Here is a 20,357-nt window from a genome sequence, read left to right on the forward strand (position 1 = left end):
ATGGACTGAAAATCAGACAAATCAAGATCCTGTGATTCCCCCTTTACTTTAAACGATATTGGCAACAGAAAAATAGAGTGAGTTGGATGTCAATATGTAAATTAGTCATTTTACATGGAGTAGTACATTTTGATAAATACAATCTCAAAATTTCAGCTTAGTTTTATTTTCATTTTCCTCTAGAATTAGCATTGGAAGCTATCCTCCAAGCAAGAAGTGCATTACTTGCCATCTAAGGAGAAAAAGGTGCCAATATTACACAGCAAGTTTCAGCGACTATGCCAAGTACTATGCACTCGTCTGCTACGGTAGGTAACGGACCTAACGCGTTCTCTACCCCCCTCTGCCACTTTCTTTGTCCTCGTCATCACTATCTGATCAATCCTTAGCTACAGGTTACTGAGCACCTGTTATATGTGAGGAACTGATCTAGGTTATCTTATCTAATGCTTATGGGGAAAAATGTAAGGAGGATAGGAAGGGATTATTATCTCCGTTTTTTGCAATTGAGGAAACAGACCTTCTGTTAAAGGTCCACACTGCTGGTAAGCGTGAGAGCCAGATGGGAGCAAGAGTCCTTTGGCTGTAAATCCCAACCTCTTACCCACCAAGTGCCACAGCACCATGATGTTGTATTGCCAAAACAATATCATAAAAAGAAGTGTCCTCTGATAAAATGGTTGCTGGACTTCAGCCCCATTTACCTGCAGAAATGTCAATCTCCTATAGCCAGGGAAAGAAACCTGAGCTCTTTGCCTTGGAGGCCAGCAATTCTTTGAACTATAGCTTCAATGCAGATGGAAAATGAGCTTTTGTCACCTAGTACGTTCTTTCTAAATTTGGGAAACATGATAAGTAATTCATTCAAGTATAAAATAAACAAGTAATAAAATGTACTAGACATTTCCTGGATGTTTAGGCTATATGTCCATTTAGCAAATACTTTCTATCCAGATAATTTCATTTTATGTGTAACCTTTCATCTATATCTTGGACACATAGTAAAGATGCTTAGGCCATCAGTAGATCAATGAGATACATTAGGACCTTGGTAATCATCATGGGGATTAGGAAAACTGATCTGTAAAATATCTACCCCTCCATTCTCTGTCCTGACACCACCTCCCTACCCCCATTAAGCCCTGAGTTTCCATGGGAGTTGAGGGGGGACAGAAAACAAAGGGGGTTATTACCAAGCATATGCCACTCTCCTGTTTCTGGTATCAACTCCCCATATTCAGGTGGGCAGCTCAGAGAATAAATAGAATCTTTGACTGATTGAGATCCCTGCTCAGTTGTAGAGGACCCTGAGGTCTCCTTTACTTCCCAGGTGGAAGACCACCCTGACATGCCACTTCCTCAGTCCAATCACCTGGGCCCAGAACCTCAGCCCCAGCCGTGGAAATGAGTAAGCATTTTAATCCAAACCCTCCCTTCAAGATGGCACAAGATGTCAGTTTAATACAACATTTTCACAAAAGGTTTGGTCAGTGGCATCTCTGAAAAGTCAAAAGATTGTTGTCCATGACCATATGTGCTGATTGTGGTTATGGCATTTCAAGGTATACATTAAATGTCCCTCTCAAGTTATGTGCAACATTTTTCATCCCAAGCTATGTGTTTATGCAGCATATATTGAAAGCTTACATGCCAGGCACATAGTATCATTGAACTAACTGTCCTGAGTCATCTGGTCTATTTTCTCCTCTGAAGGCAGAATCTGCTTTCCTTTCATCTTTATATTCATAAGGCCAAAAAGAATGATGAATGCATAATAGACATTGAAGGTTTGCGGAATGAACATAGGTTCTAGGGAAGATCAAAACATTGCTGCCTTTTGCAGAGTGTACCCAAAACCTCATTTTTATGCTGATATATTTACTGATAACGACATCAGTGACCCTACACATAGGAACATGCATTTATATTTATATGCATTCTGCATTTGTACAGTGCTTTAATGCTTTTTGAAAGCACTATACCACTTTTTATATCACTTTGTTTTCCTGAGATCTACTTGAGCCTAAGTGCCCCCTGAAGAGTAAGGAATCAAGGACTAAGCTCTCATCAAAAGTTGGTGAAAGACTCCTTTCTAGAACTTGAATCGCCTGACTTTTCCACACTCACTCTTCCTCGGCAGTATGGTAATTTCCCATTTAGCAAAAAATATACTGTGTGGGAAGCATCACATCGTCTGGTGTTTTTGAAGCTCCAGTAAAATGAGTCACTGCACCATCATAGGAAAAACCTTGAAATCTTTCCCTTTAGGACTAAGAGTAAAGCTTCATTATGTAACTTCAAACTCTCCAAAAGGGATGGTGAGTAAATCCCAGATAATAGGATTTTGAAATAGGTAAAATCATACTGATGATGCTGATGGAACAAAAGCAATGCAAAGGATGCTTATGCCACTAGGACCACACCCTCAGACCACTTGTGCCAAGGGCAGTCAGTCATTAGTTTGTCTCATAGCTTGGGCAAAAGAGATATATATGCCAGTTGTCTCTATTGGAACTGCACACCCATGAAAATTCCATAAGGTCAATGTTGATTGATTGACTAAAGTCTAGAAATTCAGATTCATGTCTCACTGCCTTACAGTCTAACAAAAAATATAATGTGTATTTGTTCCTTTTAATAACGTTGAAGGAAAGCTAACCAAAGTGAAAATCTCTGAAATTAAATTCTGTAAAATTATGAGACTCCACACAGTAAAGAACTGCTGGTTTTGAGGGAGCCTTATAAACAATATCGCTTCTCCTTGCTCTCAGGTTAGACTGAAGAGTCAGGCAGGAAATCAATATTAGCTTTATTACCTGTAAAGGGTAATTGGAAAATGTGGCTAAGGTGTGAAGCTTCCTAATACTGCACCCCAGAATTACAATTACTCACACAAATATGGGTACAACTAGAGAGCCACTGGCTTCGCCCATGGGGCTGGCCACTGTCATACTTATAGCACTGGAACAGATCAAAACAGTCCTGTTCTCTGCAGGCTGAAAGATGCCAGGAACAAGGTAGAAGAAGGAGCTACTCATACTCCGGTTTGCTCAGAACTTACCACATAGGTCATTCCCCCTCTCCTTGCTTGGGACCAAGGATGCTCTAATGGCACTCCCGCCACAGAGGAGGAAGCATCAGGAATGCAAATGAACATCTCCCAACCTCCGTGCTTGTTGCTTTTAACTTCTTGGCTGCCTGAGCAAATTTACCCTTTAAAAATGTATTGCCAGGTATTATTTATTCTATAGCTCCAGTAAGTGATAGTGTTTACTATTTGTAGATTTTGTTAAAAGGGCCAATTTCTGCACAGAGAACCTAAATTCCATGTTGGAATATATGGTGGACAGTGGTTTGCCACCCAGACATCCCATCTTCAGGTCTGAATCACTCATTTCTCTAGCTGCTGAGAGGGCTGGTGGCAGACACCTCCCAGCTGGGCCCCCCACTCCCACCCCAGAGATTGCTCTCATCCCAGGCCACAGCCAATTACCACTTCATTCTGGGGTATAAAAGCCAGCTCAGCTGGCCCCATTCAAGACAACTCTGCAGGTCATACATCTCCAGAGCTCCCAGTGGGGTTGGCTGAGGTCAACACCACACCCCAGATGAACTTTTGGTGCACAAAATTCCTTCTGGGTCTTTTTCGTGGGGAATGTGACCCATCACAGCATATTTGAACAGGAAATATTTTCTATATAAATTTATTTCTGCATATAGTAATTAAATGAAAGAAAAAAAGATGCTGGGTTCTACCTACCAAAATAAACTGAACATCAAACCAAGAAACCAGATTGAAAATACATTCTAGGTACTGGAGAAGGTTATTTGATAATAAAAACACAGCTAAAACTGGCCCATACAGCATATCTTCCCAGAAGGCCGTTTATCACTGCAGCTTCTGGGACCCATTTGTGTAATTAGATCTTAACTATTTAGGATCACTCTTGGAAAAGTGCACAGGCAACTCTTCTCTTATGTCTGTCCTTTGATTGGGCTCTGGTCTCATGTGTTCTTTCAATGTAACTTAAAAGGTGATGCTTACTTCTCTATGGGGAGAAAAAAAATTGTTGCAGAATTAAAAGAGGTAATTGAGCTTGACAGTAATCACAAATACTACCAGAAGTTCTTGTTGAAAACTAAATGTTATTTTAAAACTAACCCATGTTTTTGTTTTCATCCTATGCACAGGCCCAGGTCTCCCAATTTCCACCCTTCATGACGGCCACACTGATCAAGGTACTCTCTCTCTCATGCTGTTATCTTGTCTTAAGAAATCCTGGACTCTTAGGACACTAGAGGAAGCAAGAGAGTTTCCCCACACCAACAAGGGAAACAGTGATGGATTCTCTTATTGTATAGCTTATGATTATATAGATCAGCCTATTCTTTGAGTCAAACCTGATCATATGAAATTTAATAATTATTTGCAGTAAGAACCTGGCATAATGCAAATGTATTAGAGGGATTAATCCTGTCTTCCCCAATCACCCTTATCAAAAACACAGAAGCTTAGAATTGGAAGGAAACTTAAGATTTTTAGTACAATCTCCCTCCCAGATAAGAAGACCTGTTTTTTTGGTAACATCCCAAACTGGAGAAGAGTTCCAGATATAACTCCAGTTCGAAGCAGAGGGTGACTATCACGCTAGCTTTTTTGTTTTAACAGCTACATCACACTGTTGCCACGTATGAGAGCCCTGAAATTTGGAGGCTCTTTCCATTTTCAATTTCTATCAAGACAGAACTCCTCCATCCCGATTTGTGATATTGGTTCAAAATAGTTCACAGCTCAAAGATGACCGTTTTTGCTCTCAATGGAGATACCGAAGTGTATAACTGCCCTGAGACTCTTCCTGTGGTTCTCTGTTATCTTTTGATTTACTATTAAACATTATAGGGTTGAAGTTGATGGAGTCTAGGGACAGTGAGGGACTTCAGTACTCTGCTTTGGAATTGGTTTGGCTGCCAGCCCAATGGCCTAAGTATAGGTGAAGATAAGGCAATGAGGAAAAACAGAGTAGATTCAGGAGCTCAGGACAGGACAGGCATTGTAATAATGACACTGTGAATTTAGTTTCAGTTTGAAGTTTTGCGTTTTTTTTTAACCTTGTGTCTAATAATGAAATACTTTTAAGAATAATAGATTGTATTTCTCATTGCAACCTGCAGTGAGAGAAATTTTAAAGCAAGAATAGTTTGGAATTTGTAAGTTTTTGTTTTAATGGAAGTCACCATAAATGTATAATTCTCATTTTATCATGACCGCAAAATAAAGGTCAGCTTCCTTTTTTTAATGAGTTTCTACTTTCTTACTATCCTTCTCATATTCTTGCCAGATACAAATTTCTGTACTGTTTGCAAAGCCTTGTTACTTCACCCAATACTTACAAAACAGGGACAGTGTTCATGTCAGTCTCATATATGTCATATGTATTTATATGTTTTCTAACTCTCAAAACATAATGCAAAGTCTTTTACAGCACAGTTCTGCAAACCTGCCTCATGATGAAATTCTCCAGAGAGGTTTATTATAAATACAGATTCTCAGGCTGTCCCCAGAAATTCCAGTTCAGTAGGTCTTATATTGGGCTAGGGAATCTGTATTTTTAATAAATCCCCAAATACGTTTTGGAGTTGCTTTTTAGAGCAAATGATATTTCTTCTATTTAGTTCTAGTTTTCTCAGCCATTTTCCATTGCATTTGGTGCCCCAAATTTTCATTCAATAGATATTTATTAAGCACTATTACATTAAAACAGACACTGTACTAGATACTAGATCCTTAAAATGAACAGATACTGGGTTAGATATAGTCCCTGTCCTCAAGGAGATTATAGATCAGTGGGGAATGCAAACGTGTGAATGGGCAGTTACAACACAGTGGGGTAAGGTAATAAGATAGAGGAAATAGAGATAGCATAAAAACATATAAGCAGGGCACCTCTTCTGGGGTAGGGGGCTTAGGAAATGTTTCCTAATGATAGCTACATCGACTTTAAGACTCATAAATATAAAGGAGGGATTGATGCTCTTTGGATGTCTAGCTTGCTCAAGTGGATTGGTATTGATACTCTTTACTGAAGGATGGGATTCACAGTGCAGAGAACATTTTGGAGAGAGGATGAATTTTGTTTTCAATGTTGAATTTGAGGTACTGATGGCATATAACTAAGAAGAGCTGTCCTGGAGTGACATAGTTTTGGAACTGGATGTTGGAGGATTGTTTGAACTGAAGAGAATGATCATGAAGTCATTCATTTATGGAATACATGGTTACTAAGTCCATGGAAATGGATGATGCAGCAGAGTGGGGAAAATGAGGGTGGGCAGGGGTAGTGGAAAGTGAGCCTAGAGTAAAACTGTGCAGAAAACCAACACAAGAAATGCAAAGTGAAAAATGAACCTGTAAAGGAGACCAAGGGGGAACAAGAAGGAGGACAACCTTGAGAGTATATGGAGTCATGAAAGGCAGGGGAAGAGAGGGTCTCAAGAAAAAGAGAGTGCTTATCTGTGTCAAGTGCTTCAATGAGTGAAGCAAGACCTGCTCTAAATCAATGAGCTTAGCGAAATAAGGATGAGCATTAGCTTGGTCAGAGTAGTTTCATTGGAGCAGTGGAGGTAGAGGCCAGACTGAAGCAAATTTAGGTCTGCATAGGAGGTAAATAAATAAAAAGAGACTATTTTCAGTAGGTCTGACTGATGAGCAAAGAGGTGGGATAATGACTGGAAGAGACTGATAGAGGTTTAAGTTAGTTTTTGAAAGCTGATAAACATTTGAGCATGGTTGAATGCTGATGGAAGAAATTTGGAGACCAAAAGGGGTTGAAGGCATAAAGGAGGGAGGTCACTGAGAAGGTGGGCAAAGTGGAGTCCAGAGACAGGTGAGGAGATTAATCTCCAGCATTGTGATGAGAGAGAATGAGGAAATTACCGATGTAATTATATGAAAGTTTGTAGAAAACAGTGCAGTGGCTTCCTTTTCTCTGCGAAGTGGGGTAAAGTCATTGGAAAATAACAGATAGTACTTGAACCAGATGCTATAAAAACCCAGAAGAGTTGACACTTGACATGGAGGGCCCAGTTGAGGCTTAGTTGCTTCGGGCAGAGCAGATCTTCATTAAAATTACCTAACTGATTGAATAACTTTATTTATCAGATTTTCTGCAGATTCTTCACATAATTTAATCAATGAACAATATGTCATAGTTAATATGATTTAAACAAAAATCTCACATGTGATTCATCATTCTTACCACTTGATTTCATTGTAATGAAGAGTCTTCAAACATTTGGAGAGCAGATACTACATATCATGCACTTGGTACTGAGCATGCTGAGTGCTGAGTATACAATGATGAGTGAAAGAAGGTAAAAGGTACAGTCTGGCCTGTAGCACTCCTTGCCACATTATGCATTGCTAATGCACAGCCACATAGGGAAGTCCAATTGCCACCCCTCCCTCTCCTCACAGACCTTTGAAGTTCCATATTGCCTCCAAGGGGTGGGGAAATTGCACATTTACTATCCATAAAAATGCAAGCCTGGACTGTAGAAGCTTTAGTAAGATTTTCCATTCAACTCGTCATTTCAGTAAGTCATGAATCAGAAAATTTCAGTAGCTAGGAACAGAATAGAAAAGGAATCAAGGTCAACCCAACCAGGCAACATCTGCGTGTTGTCTCTGACTTCCAGTATCTGTCTACAGAATGATAAACATGGTCTACATAAATAAATTTTGCAGCCATTCTTTGTGCTTACTCCACATAGATTCCCTTTATCCTTGACAGTTCCACACTGAGAACCCACACAAGAAGGAAGAGCTGGCTGCATTGTGGTTATAATTGAGTATACATTTTATTTTATTTTTTAGTTTTAACTTTTTAAATTGAATTATAGTTAATTTACAATGTTGTGTTAGTTTCAGGTGTACAGCAAAGTGACTCAGTTATACATATATACATGTTCTTTTTCAGATTCTTTTCCATCATAGGTTATTATAATATATTGAATATAGTTCTCTGGGCTATACAGTAGGGTCCTTGTTGTTTATCTATTTTATATATAGTTGTGTGTATATGTTAATCCCAAACTCCTAATTTATCCTTCTCCCCGCCCCCTGCTATCCCTTTTTCTAGTTGTAACTTTTAAGTTGCCACAAGTATCTCTTTCCTGATAGATTGTCCAAAGTTAAAATGAAATGTATTATGTATCTTATACAACTCATACTAAAACATCTTTACTTGTTCTAAGATTAAATATAACACTTTGGAGCAAAATGCCATGAGTATATGAAAGCTGAGAGTTACAAGGGAAGTGGTTTGGCAAACTTAGTGTAGTTACAAGTACTCCCCCCAGCTCCCCATCTTCAAGGACCACTTTTTTAAAAAGGCACAAAAACAAGGAGACCACGGGACTGGCATATCTCAGAAGTCATCCAGACCCTCTTTTAAAAAACAAAGGCACATGGACTTCCCTGGTGGCGCAGTGGTTGAGAGTCCGCCTGCCGTGCCCCGGTCCGGGAAGATCCCACATGCCGCGGAGCGGCTGGGTCCGTGAGCCATGGCCGCTGAGCCTGCGCTTCTGGAGCCTGTGCTCCGCAAAGGGAGAGGCCACAGCAGTGAGAAGCCCGCGTATCGCAAAAAATAAAAAAATAAAGCCACAAACTCCACTTATTATACAAAAATCTAACTCCTCTCTAGACGATACCTAATATCTATCCAGGTCAAAACAAAACTTACAAAAAGTCCTCCACTGCTAGAAACCCATTCGAATGTATCACTGATCTTCAGCATCAGGAGATCGATATATTTGTTCAGTTACAAAGATTAAAGTGTGAAACATAACTAAGCTCAAAGATAACAGTTTTTTTAGGAGATCTTTTAAGGTGAAAGACAGAAATCATAGTGTGTATATACTGTTGTTCTTTTAAGATATATAACTACCTTGAAAGAAAGGATTTGAAGGAATAGGATGCACAGTAATTCAATTACAAAAAGAAAAAAAAAGGAAGAATATCACAAAAAGAAAAAAAAGAGGAAGAAGATCCTATATTAAGCAAGTACAGCAGGAAAAGTTTAAGAAAGAAATAGATATAAAAAAATCACAGAATTAATATTTGACCTTACACATTGAAGATTTTAAAACAAACTTTGTAACTATAATACATACTTAATTATTTTAAATTTGAGGTTTCAGCAATATAGATTTTGCTTCTACCACTTTTTCAGTAAAAATATATTTTTTTAAATGTCACCTACTCAGGTCATGGCTTCATGTTGTAAAAGAAAAGTTAGAAACAGGAAAATGTGGCTGAATAAACATTGTTACTTCTGTGATTCTGTTCAGAATGTATTTTGATGCCATCAGGGTCTGTTTAAGAGACAATGACTGATGTCCTTCATAAGTTCATCCCTGCTTTAAAGGCTGGATTAAAAATATCCTTGTCAATATGAGACTCCTTGAGCAATCCTTATACAGTTTCAGTTTCATCCATAGTAAAGCCAAAGACATTTTAAGAAAGAATTTTCCTATGGAATTTCTATTAATTAAAAATGAACATTTTACTTTTTTTTAAGAAATTAAAATCCTGGAAGAAAACAAGGAATTGGAAAATGCTTTGAAAAATATCCAGCTGCCTAAAGAGGAAATTAAGAAACTTGAAGTGGATGATATTAGTAAGACCTTTTAAAAATTTCTCATGAATAGATACGAAGCTGAACACTTATCAGCTTTTGCTTTTTTAAAATAAAATTGTAGGGTAAATATTATAATCCAATCTCTACAATATTACAGGATCTTAATTTTAAAAATCTTACTGTCACATTAAATTTTTATGAAATATCTTTCATATGTTTGTGAACAGGTTGATCTTATACTTTTCTATAGCTCCATTTCAACACTGATATTTTTAAAAAGAGTTTATTTAATTTTAAAATGTGTGCTTCTAGAAAAATAATAGTTCAACATTTCTAGCAATTTGTAAATTGGACAAAAATATGTAATAAAAATCAAGTAAAACATAGTCTTTGTTCTTAACAATTTACTAGTTATAAATTGATTTTATGTTATATATTGTTATTAAAGAAAATAAATAATGCTGAGTATAGTGGAATGAAGATTCTTCTCTGTTTTTGTTTTTCAAGCTTTATGGTACAAGATGATTCTTCCTCCTCAGTTTGACAGATCAAAGAAGTATCCCTTGCTAATTCAAGTGTATGTAATATTTTCTTTGGTTTAAAAACTATTTACTGAAAATATGTTGGATTAAATACACATTTGTGAGATAGAATGAACCATTCTCCTCTGTAACAGTTCCTATTGATGCTGTTTTTATATATTCCCCAACTAATCAGAGTAAATAAAATATGGCTATTTAAAATAGCCTGAGAAAGTTTTGAGATTTTTAGATGGACTTGCTTGCATTTACTGTTTTGAATTTCCTTTGTATGGCAAATTGCCTAATGTGTCAGAATACCTTTGAGATAGAGAAATTGCAGCCAAAAAATATTGTAAATCATCTTAACATCTTATGTAATTGAGTTAGAAATGAAATAAGGGAATGGAATACATTTTGTGGAATCACACCCAAAATCAGTGCTGACCTACACACAATTTGCTTAAAACACCATGCATTTTTTTTAGTATATCTTATGCCTGCTTTTAGCAAGTGGCAGGTGGCAGAAATGACGAAAAACCCACACATATTCCTTGAAATGCCAACCCTAGATGTATCCGTTTTGGGGAATAGGAGAGGCTGTGTCCCAAAACAACTTCCTTGTAGCAAACCTCTGGGAAAAGCCTGGTCCTCTCTTGATTTTGAGCCAGTTCTAATGCCACTGTTATTGAAATTTTATCATACAAATGTACTGGGAAATACTAAAGGCAATTCTTGGCCATGATGGGAAGTTGAGTTTCACAAAGGAATCAGAGATTCTATCTTTTTCTTTTTTTCTGTAGGTATGGTGGTCCCTGCAGTCAGAGTGTAAGGTCTGTATTCTCTATTAGTTGGATATCTTATCTTGCAAGTAAGGAAGGGATAGTCATTGCCTTGGTGGATGGTCGAGGAACAGCTTTCCAAGGTGACAAACTTCTGTATGCAGTGTATCGAAAGCTGGGTGTTTATGAAGTTGAGGACCAGATCACAGCTGTCAGGTGAGCGCCTTCTCATTCAAACAGAAACTGATGTCAGCAAAAGTCATGCAGTCATTCTCGGGTTTCCCCATCCTTAATGTCTTAAATTGTTTTTGTCCATTTTCCTAACTTCATCTAAAGCTATCATTAACCTTAAAGTGATATTTTTACCCAATATAAGAAAAATTATTCACGGAAGAGAGAAGAAAAATGATTTATGGTGAAAGATGATAAATACTCTTCCCACGTTTCAGTCATTCTAACGGACTTTCATTACCATGGCTCACAATTAACAGAAAACTTTGTATAACTCTAGGGATGGTCTGTAGGAAACCAGGCATCTGAATTTGCTCAAGCCTTGTGGATTCTACCTCATAAATTTAGAAATGGCTCAAGATTTCATCAGCACTATATACTTATAGATATTAGCATTCTTTTGTAATTAAACTAGCTATTTTAGCAAGAATGTGTTTTCCTATTTTCATTCGACAAAAAATTTCTTTTACATAATAGAAATCTACCAAAACATGCAGGGGAAAGACAGATTTATAACCTGAGTTCTTCTTCCCAACTACATTCTCAACCACAATTTATGGCTCAATCATCTCTTCCTGAAACAAAAAGAATAGAGTCACCAAAATTGTTCCTAATTTGGAAACACTGTGCAGGATTCTTCTGGATATTTCTGTATAGTTGTTGGGTTTCTGTTATTATGATGTGAGTAGGTGAAGTTGGGGAATACTAGTTTGTAAATGTAAAAGCTAACACAGGCTGACTGTACTCTTAGTCATGGATATATGTGCATGAGTGATGTCTAAAGGTCAAACACTGTTTCACAGCAAAGAGCAATTTAGAAAATTAATTAGTATGTTTCTTTTATCATCTTAATATCATTAGCAGTTATTGATTTCAATGCAGCACACACAACACAGATTATATTTAACAACTAGGAGCCAGGCCCAGACAACACTTTTCTGTATTTTTTTGTCTCTAATCAAAGCAGAAGAATTTTGACTCACAAGTAATTATTTTTTTTTAAATAGAAAAGTAATCATAACCCATATGCTTTCAAATTTTTCTTTCATTCTATGAACAGTAATATATACACACTTACACCTAAAACATTCAATTAAAAACAAAGTCGATTTGAGTTAAATCTGAAAAATTGATGAATAAGTTATTAAATAACACTATACAATCTGTAGGCATCATTCACACCTAACTTCTAGGAGGCTCCATCTTTCTTACTGATCCAGATTTTTGGCCTTTCCACTATTTTAACATTTTTGAGGGAGTCTTCGGCCTGATAGAGAGTCATAGAAAAGATAGTTCAAAGAAAAACTCTGAGATTCAATCGTTCATGTAAAGACTGTGGTACGCCTTAAGAATATTAACACAATTGTCAGCATTATAGACTTAATTCTTTATGGTATTGTTTTTGGCATTGTGGGTCAGGTCACATTTATTTGTATTTAAACCATGCAATAAACACCAAGGGCATGTAATCCTGGGACAACATCAAAAGACAGAGATGTAAATTATGGTTTGTAATTCAACTTTCCAAAGTTGGTAGAGCTAAAAAGTGGTTTGTTTTGGCACTGGTTAAAAAACAATCATCATTAACATCATACATCATTATATTTTTGTGCATTTATTTACCACCAAAAATGCAGCATTCAAATTTAAGAGGAATACCTTAAGAAACAGAACAGATAGAACTGATAGCTTCTTAATGTTTTTCCTTGGATGAAATGAAAATTTAAACATGAAACCCATGTATAGACCGTAAAAAAAATTGTTATTTCTGGTGTCCAACATATAGGACACGAAGCCACAAATTCTATTGATTTTCACAATAATATAAATGTCTTTGGCATTTAGAATTGAAAGGAAGATGGACCAGAGGCGGTAATTGGCTACGTTTACCTTCTCTGAGCCATTTTTAGGATGGAACCTGAAGAATGTCTTCCTACTATAGATCAGGCATATGTTCGCTCATTGACTCAGCCATTCAAGAACAGATGAAATATTAGTATATGCTATTACAATACTCTGTATAAAATTGTGCAATTTACAATCTCAACATTCAGTGCACTTACAGTTTTTGAAGAGTGAATAAACCACATGCACTCAAGGGAACACGGCTATTAGATGGAACTTTTTGTATTCACCTTAGTGAACAGGGGCAGCTGTATGGCAAAGCACATATACGGCAGTGGAGATGCCAGTTGGGACTGGCCTTGGCTTTGCTTGAAACCATTATTCTGCAAGAAGGAAAGGGAAGCCTTGAAACCCTATGCTTTGAGAAAACAAAAGCTAAAAGAATAGACTTATAGTGAAAATTCTAGAAATAATTCAATCACATATCTTCCTGAGAAGTGTTTTAGTAATCAGACACTGAACGTCTGACTTGAGGAATTGGGATTGTAATTCCTCTATGGTAGTCCTCAAATTACCTCCCCTCAAAGAATGAAATTTTTCCCTGGAATCTCTTACGAAATGCAATCTGGCTAAATTTTTTATATACCAAAAAATATCATAAGTACATATTTGGAAACAACAATAAATACTAGTCAGGGTCAAGAAACAGAGTCAAGCAAAGCAAAGCAGGAAAAAAAGAGAGGCCCTACAACCGCACAAATTTTGACTATACATAAGAGAAAGCCCCAAAGGATATGCTTGTGAGGTCAAGGCTTAAGGAAAACGGAGACCTGCTTTATTCAGCCTCCTCTGCAAGTGGTTCATATGTGAGACCCTTAAAATTTCAGTAGTTATAGGATCAAATATGCTCATTTGGGGTAGGTTTGGCATTTTTGACATTCCCACAATTTTGAAATTTTATATAACTTCAGGGTTAGCAGTAAAGAAGGATTATATGAGAAAAAAATATATCATACTGTTATACATGGTATCAATAAGAACATTTCCAAAATAGAATAATAGTAATTGATTACTAAGGTTTTGAACTGACCTTAGATTTAGGGTATTTTTATGAGAAAAAAGTTGTAAAGTCCAGTCCGGCCTCCAAAATTAGAAAAAATGCTTTTTCACTTGCTATTAACATTTTGTTGATTTAACCACATTGTCAACAGTATCCCTGATAACCCTCCTGGAAGCTCTTCAGAATTTGGAGGTAAATTTTATAGAGGTTTGTTGGTCTCAGATTATCTAGCTAACCTTTAACCTAGTCCTTCCACAGTAAGTGTTAATGTTTCATTTCCATGTTAACTATTGCACTATCATTTCCTGTAAATGTCATCCTTTTGGAATAAGCTTAGGAAGGGAGCTGTTAAGAATTTCCTGTTCCCATGTATCACCTGTTATTTGCTTTTACCCCAAATGCAAGGCAATATGATTGCTAGCTTCTGGGAGATCATAAAATCACGATTGATTTTATGGCTCAGAACTGGCTTCAAGCACTAGCAGCAAGATAATTTTTTTGACAAAGAAAGTGAACCTTCTTTTCTTTCACTTGGCTTTTGAAGTTTGTGGGAGAATTGCCGAAATGCCGCAATTTGCTGCCCGTTTTCTCTACTTTACCGTGACCAAGCGTCAACACAGGTAGCAACTTTCCGTTTGCTACTGCGTTTCTCCCCTGTAGACCCCTCAGTGTCCCTCAGAATCAGTGTCGAGTAAGCTGTGACTGACGGGGCTTCTTCCCATCTGTTTGTGCCGGGCATCTGCCCAACTCCTCTATGCATCAGAAACATGCATTTTGAATCCATGCAACGAGCAAAATGGTTGCTGTGAAATCCCTTTAAGAAATTCCATTATTTAACTATGCAAATCGCTCGGTCCTAGTTCCAGAGAAGAATGAGAAAGGGCATTAACGTCACTTAAGGCAACCAAAAAAATAGTATTTTTCTGGGGTCATGAGTGTCACTTTTGTCTCTTCCCCTCTTTTCCTTCACTGTCCCAACCAGGCCTCTATAATGGCTCATCCACTTTGCTTTTTTCTTCCACTGCTTCTGCTTCTCTAAGAGTTTCTTGAGTTTTTATTAAAACGCTCCCCAAATAAATCACAATTGCTCTAGAACACCAGCCATCAAGGAAGCATGGAATAAATTAGCCTAAAACACTCTCTTTTTGTACCAATGACGTAGTTAGATTTCTGAGGGCTTCCCAGGACTTTTTGAAGGTTGTCTTTCAGCATGGTCCCTTGCTCCTAAGGATAGATTTATTTTCAAACTCATTTTTAAATGGATTTCCCTCAATTTCTGTGAGGGAAATTGAATGAATAATGTTCATATCCTGAAAGATGCATACAATTGTCCAAACCATGATGAACTGAGGGTACCTAAGTGTGAAATGGGAGAGGGATGGATGTTTTTCCATGGATGGATGTGACCAAAAATGAGACAGTGATTATAATGCATGTCAACCTAAATAAAAGGTTAAAACAAGGCAAGCTCAAAATTGTCAAAAAAAATGAGTTTATTCAGGAATAGCAGAGGAATTGAAATTCTGGACTCACAAACTGTAGCAAGCTATGGGCCCATCCATTGAGGGTTTGGGGAAGGCTGTATCTATAGGGAGGGAATGAAAGAGGGGAGAGTTCAGTGAGAGTCTATTAAAATCGAAACAAACAGAGACCAGCTTTGACTACTCCCTGGGCAGACAAAACCAATCCCATCCTACAAACAAAGCTCAATTCAGCATATTTTGAGAAACCAACCCAACTTGGGTCATTTCTTGTTCACGCCTCTGGAAACCATAAGCAAAACTTCCCAAGGTTGATATGAGGCAACCCTTGACTAACTCCCTATCGTTTAAGGAAATTTCAATATGACCAGTTTTATGGAAATCAGGCATATATGAAAATCAGTCTCTCACTCCTGAGGGCACACGTGTGCAATTTTTCATTTATATTCTTCAGTCCCATTTTAGGTTGAAATTCTTTTACATTAACATCTAAGCAAACAAAATCATAAGAATTAATAAATTTTAAAACAGCAATAATGAAACCCTTTTTTCCAAAAGCTGGAGATTTGGAAATTTGGTCCTAGTCATGGTGCTATTACTTCTGGTGTTACTATGAGCCAGTCTCTCTTTTTTTTTCTTTAAAATGTCTTAAGTGCATTTAATAGTAAATTCAAAAACATGTGGCTATAGTGTTAGCACCTGAGTTAACCATTTGTTTGTTCACTGCATTAAAAAACGTTTTCCCCTTTCAGTCTATTCTCATTTGCTGAGTATGAGCCTGTCTCTTAACCTGAGTCCCAAGTAACTCACCAGCACAGTTAGGGTAGGAGGCCTTACAGCCCTGAAAGTATTACTCAATAGATGTACCATAGAGTCTAAAGGATCCTTTTACCCCTTGCAGTAAGCATGATAATGTTCTTTTAACTATTTGTAAATGCAGCCTGATTATGCAAGTGTTTAAACAAAGAAAATGTAGCGTTTCTATTAAATCTTTGGATTAAATATGCTTGTGTAATGAAGTAAATGTCATGTGTACACACTTAAAATTCTAAAAATTTGTTTCTTTTCCTTTAGAAAATTCATAGAAATGGGTTTCATTGATGAAAAAAGAATAGCCATATGGGGCTGGGTGAGTTGTTTTGTATGTTTTATGCCTGTTATTTGGTTCATCATTTTCTAAAGTGTTCGCTTATAAGGTTTCTCATGAAATGTTAATGTTGCAACATAATTTAATCTGTCAATGGAAACAGTCAATTTGGATAATCTGGGCTTCAAAGTGGTGGCTTTAAGTGTTTGTTCCTTTTTTTCAATCATTTAGTTTCTTCCCTGTATAGCAAATTAACTCATAATTGACACATTTTCACTTAATTTCTGGTATTAGAGTATACTGAACTGAACCATATTCATCAGAACTTTAATTTCTTTTGTTATTTTAGGGTTAATATATTTCTTTTCTTTTATGTGTCATCATTTCATTTTCATGAAGCTAAGATAAAGTTTGAAATTATATATCTTAGCTGTTTTGATTCTTTTTTTTTTCTTGCAATCAAATTCTTTTACCAGACCTAACGTTAATTTGTGCTAACTGGAGAGAAATAATTATTTATTACTAGTTATAGATCATGGAGATAATTTCCCACGTTTGAAGAGCTACACAGGTTTTTTAAACACACATTAAAAGGAAGTGGCAACGTTTATCAGTCATGGGCAATGAAGTCACTGGAAAGTTTAGAGAAATATGGGAAAGAGTTTAGATTTGCCCATTATAAATTATGATAATTACCCTTCAAAGAAGATTTCCTGTTTCACTTTTTGGTCTGAGTTTGTACATTTGCAAGTCAATTTGCAGCCATTTGTGCTTGGGTTGTTTTTCTTGGCTGTTTTCTCTGAGCGCGGCCTGCACAAGATGGAGGGAATGAAACCCAATATTGAAGGGAATCTGCAGGATTCCACTCATCTCTCAGCTCAGTGACCAGATGAAGAGCTGTTATGAATTTGTGGAAAGTTGTTACTTCAAGCCATTTGGTCCTTCTTAAAACTATCAAATGTTAAGTATCTAAACAGAATGGAATTCAAATGGGTGGAAATAAATGAAATATTTTTATAGTGAAATATTTCAGATAAGACCTTTCTTACCATCCATTTTTATGAAATTTCCTAAAGTAAATCCTTGAAAGATTCACATTTCGAACTGAACACTTACATATAATATTAACATTTCTCTTACAGTTTCACTTTGCTTTTACTTCAGTCTTTGAAATAACTGAAAGCCACCTTTTAACTTCACTTCTAGAACATTCTAGGTATAAGTGGTTTGGTAGAGAACCATGTGTGTGGGATGATTTAAGAAACCCACTCATCACATGAAGGAGAGTGAGCTTTATCCATGGCTCTGTAACATGTTTCTCTTCTTATTTTTCTATGTTTCTGTGATCATTACACTCCATTCCTTAAATGTCAGTGTTTTTCTGGGTCTGGTCTTCATTCTTGTTGTTCTTCACTTCCTTGGGGAAACCCATGTGGTTTCAAAGATGATGATGACTGCCAGATGCCTGCCACCAGGCCCCCTCCTCTCTCTTCTGAGCTCCACATTTCAAATGGCTACTGATTGTATTTCCCAAATGTCTTACAGAGGCCTCAAGCTTAACTTGCCCAAGTTAAACGTATTACAGTCTACTTTTAAACAAGTCTTCATCTTTAATAAGGACCTCACCACACACCTAGTCATCCAAATTAGTAAGTTCAGAGCTATTTTCAGCTTCCCCTGCTCCCTGACACCAATACTCTGTTGATTAGTAAATTCTATCAATTCTGCCTTCAAACATTTGAGTCTATTCTCATCATCCCCACTGACATTGCTTTAGTTCAAGTTTCTTTATATGTAATCTGAATCAGAGCTCCTCAAACTTTAGCTTGCATAAGCATCACCTGGAGAACGTGTTAAAACAGTTTCCAGGCAATTCCCCTGACCAGTACTCCAGTGTGGAGTCTGAGGGTCCACTTACATGGACCATAGATTGGGTGGTACAGGTTTAACTATTCCAGTTGCTTCTTAACTAGCCTCCTTGCTTTGGTCTCACAAACTCCAATGTTGCTAATGAAGTTATTGTTCCAAAACACAATTCTTGCCATGTTGCCTTTTTGCTTACATATTTTCTAGGGCTACATGTTGACCTCAGCCTAGTGCCCAAACACATTTCCTTGCATGCAAGGCCCTTGGCAATCTGGTTGCATCCTACTTTTCCAGTCTCTCTCCCTCCACTTCTCCCCACTCTTTCTTTTTTTTTTTTTTTTTTTTTTTTTTTTTGCGGTACGTGGGCCTCTCACTGTTGTGGCCTCTCCTGTTGCGGAGCACAGGCTCCGGACGCACAGGCTCAGCGGCCATGGCTCACGGGCCCAGCCGCTCCGCGGCACGTGGGATCTTCCCAGACCAGGGCACGAACCCGTGTCCCCTGCATCGGCAGGCGGACTCTCAACCACTGTGCCACCAGGGAAGCCCTCCCCACTCTTTATGAATAATTTGTTTTATGTCTGTGCTTCCTTTTTCCCATGTGTTGATCAGTCCTGTTCCCTACACCTGCAATGCCCATCCTCTTCTCCCATTCCCCATGTCTTCCTCTCTCCAAAACACAAAATTCCTACTTGTTCTTTAAGACCCAACTCAGATATGAATTTTTGTGCTCCAATAGCTCTTTATATTACTTTTATAGGAACTGCCATGCTTTATCTTGTTTGTGCATTGTTTGCTCTCACAAGAATCAAGGAATGGACTTTGTCTTTCTTCAACTTTGTTTCTCAAATATTTAGCACAATATTGTCCATCTCACATATCTATGATGCTGTTTAAAATGAATTTAATCCTGTAAGTCAATGTTCCCCCAAAGGTGTCATGTTAGTATCAGGAAATTTGGGGGAAATGTTCTCTGGTCTAATAGTTTGGTAAACTATGAAGTCTATATAATAGTGTATATAGCCCCTATAGTAAAGAATCCTGTTAAATTTTGTTTAATACAGTATTACCAAAAAGTATTTGATTCCATGGGTGCCTCTTTTAGTAGTGGTCTTGAAGTCAGTAGGGAGTGGAATTGGAGCCTTAGAAAGATACTCTTGGCTGCAGAATGAAGAGCAGCCTGATGTTGGGGGAGAGAGTGGTCCAAAGGGCTAAGAGAGCAGTAATACGGGCAACAAATACCAAGGGCCTGAATTTAGGCAGTGAAGAAGGGGACAGGAATAGGTCATAGCTCTGAGTGCTGTTTTATAGTATAATAAGCAGACACCTATGGGAAATTGGAGAAGGGAAAGAGAAAGACGTTGAGAATGACCATGTGGGTTTGTTTAGCTATCACTGTGTTCCATAAGTACCTGTTTCTACGAAGTATTAGCTACCTTAGTGGTCTGAGAAATACTCTAAAGCTAGCCATGCAATTTTTTTCTTTGGTCAATTGGTCAATAAGTTGCAAATCTTACATTTCCCTCCATTATCCAGATTAAGAAGGGGAGAGAAGGCATTTTTATCTTACACTTTCATTTTTCTGGCACCAAATTAAAGTCCAGTAGCCTGTTTTTTAGCTTCCTCTTAGACATCCACTATGCACACAGCATTATGCCTAGGAAGTGTCTGTTATGACAGTCGTTCTGACCTGGGCAATTTTGTCCCTTAGGGGACATTTGGCAATGTCTGGAGACGTCGTTGGTTGTCAGAACTAGGGGAGTGCTACTAGCGTCTAGTGGGTAGAGGCCAGAGATGCTGTTAAATATCCCACAAGGCACAGGACAGCACCCAACAAAAAAGAATTATCCAA

General features: G+C 37.5%; 1 protein-coding gene across 6 annotated transcripts in view; it reads left to right on the top strand.

Moving 5' to 3' along the window:
- FAP (fibroblast activation protein alpha) overlaps nt 1-20,357 on the top strand; it is a 71,123-nt gene that overhangs the window by 43,164 nt on the left and 7,602 nt on the right. For 5 of the 6 annotated variants that reach the window (XM_022569892.2, XM_089916756.1, XM_089916757.1 and 2 more), the window contains 6 exons: nt 184-308; nt 4,192-4,239; nt 9,579-9,677; nt 10,146-10,215; nt 10,960-11,154; nt 16,630-16,684. In XM_022569892.2, the coding sequence (XP_022425600.2) occupies nt 184-308; nt 4,192-4,239; nt 9,579-9,677; nt 10,146-10,215; nt 10,960-11,154; nt 16,630-16,684 (592 nt within the window). Of the gene's footprint in view, nt 1-183; nt 309-4,191; nt 4,240-9,578; nt 9,678-10,145; nt 10,216-10,959; nt 11,155-14,225; nt 14,267-16,629; nt 16,685-20,357 lie in introns of all 6 variants that reach the window. The other variant, XM_089916755.1, reaches the window with a different exon arrangement.

This window comes from Delphinapterus leucas, chromosome 8, assembly GCF_059928025.1.
Source record: "Delphinapterus leucas isolate spDelLeu-1000000601 "Yukka" chromosome 8, BTC_Dleu_Yukka2, whole genome shotgun sequence".
Lineage (NCBI taxonomy): Eukaryota > Metazoa > Chordata > Mammalia > Artiodactyla > Monodontidae > Delphinapterus > Delphinapterus leucas.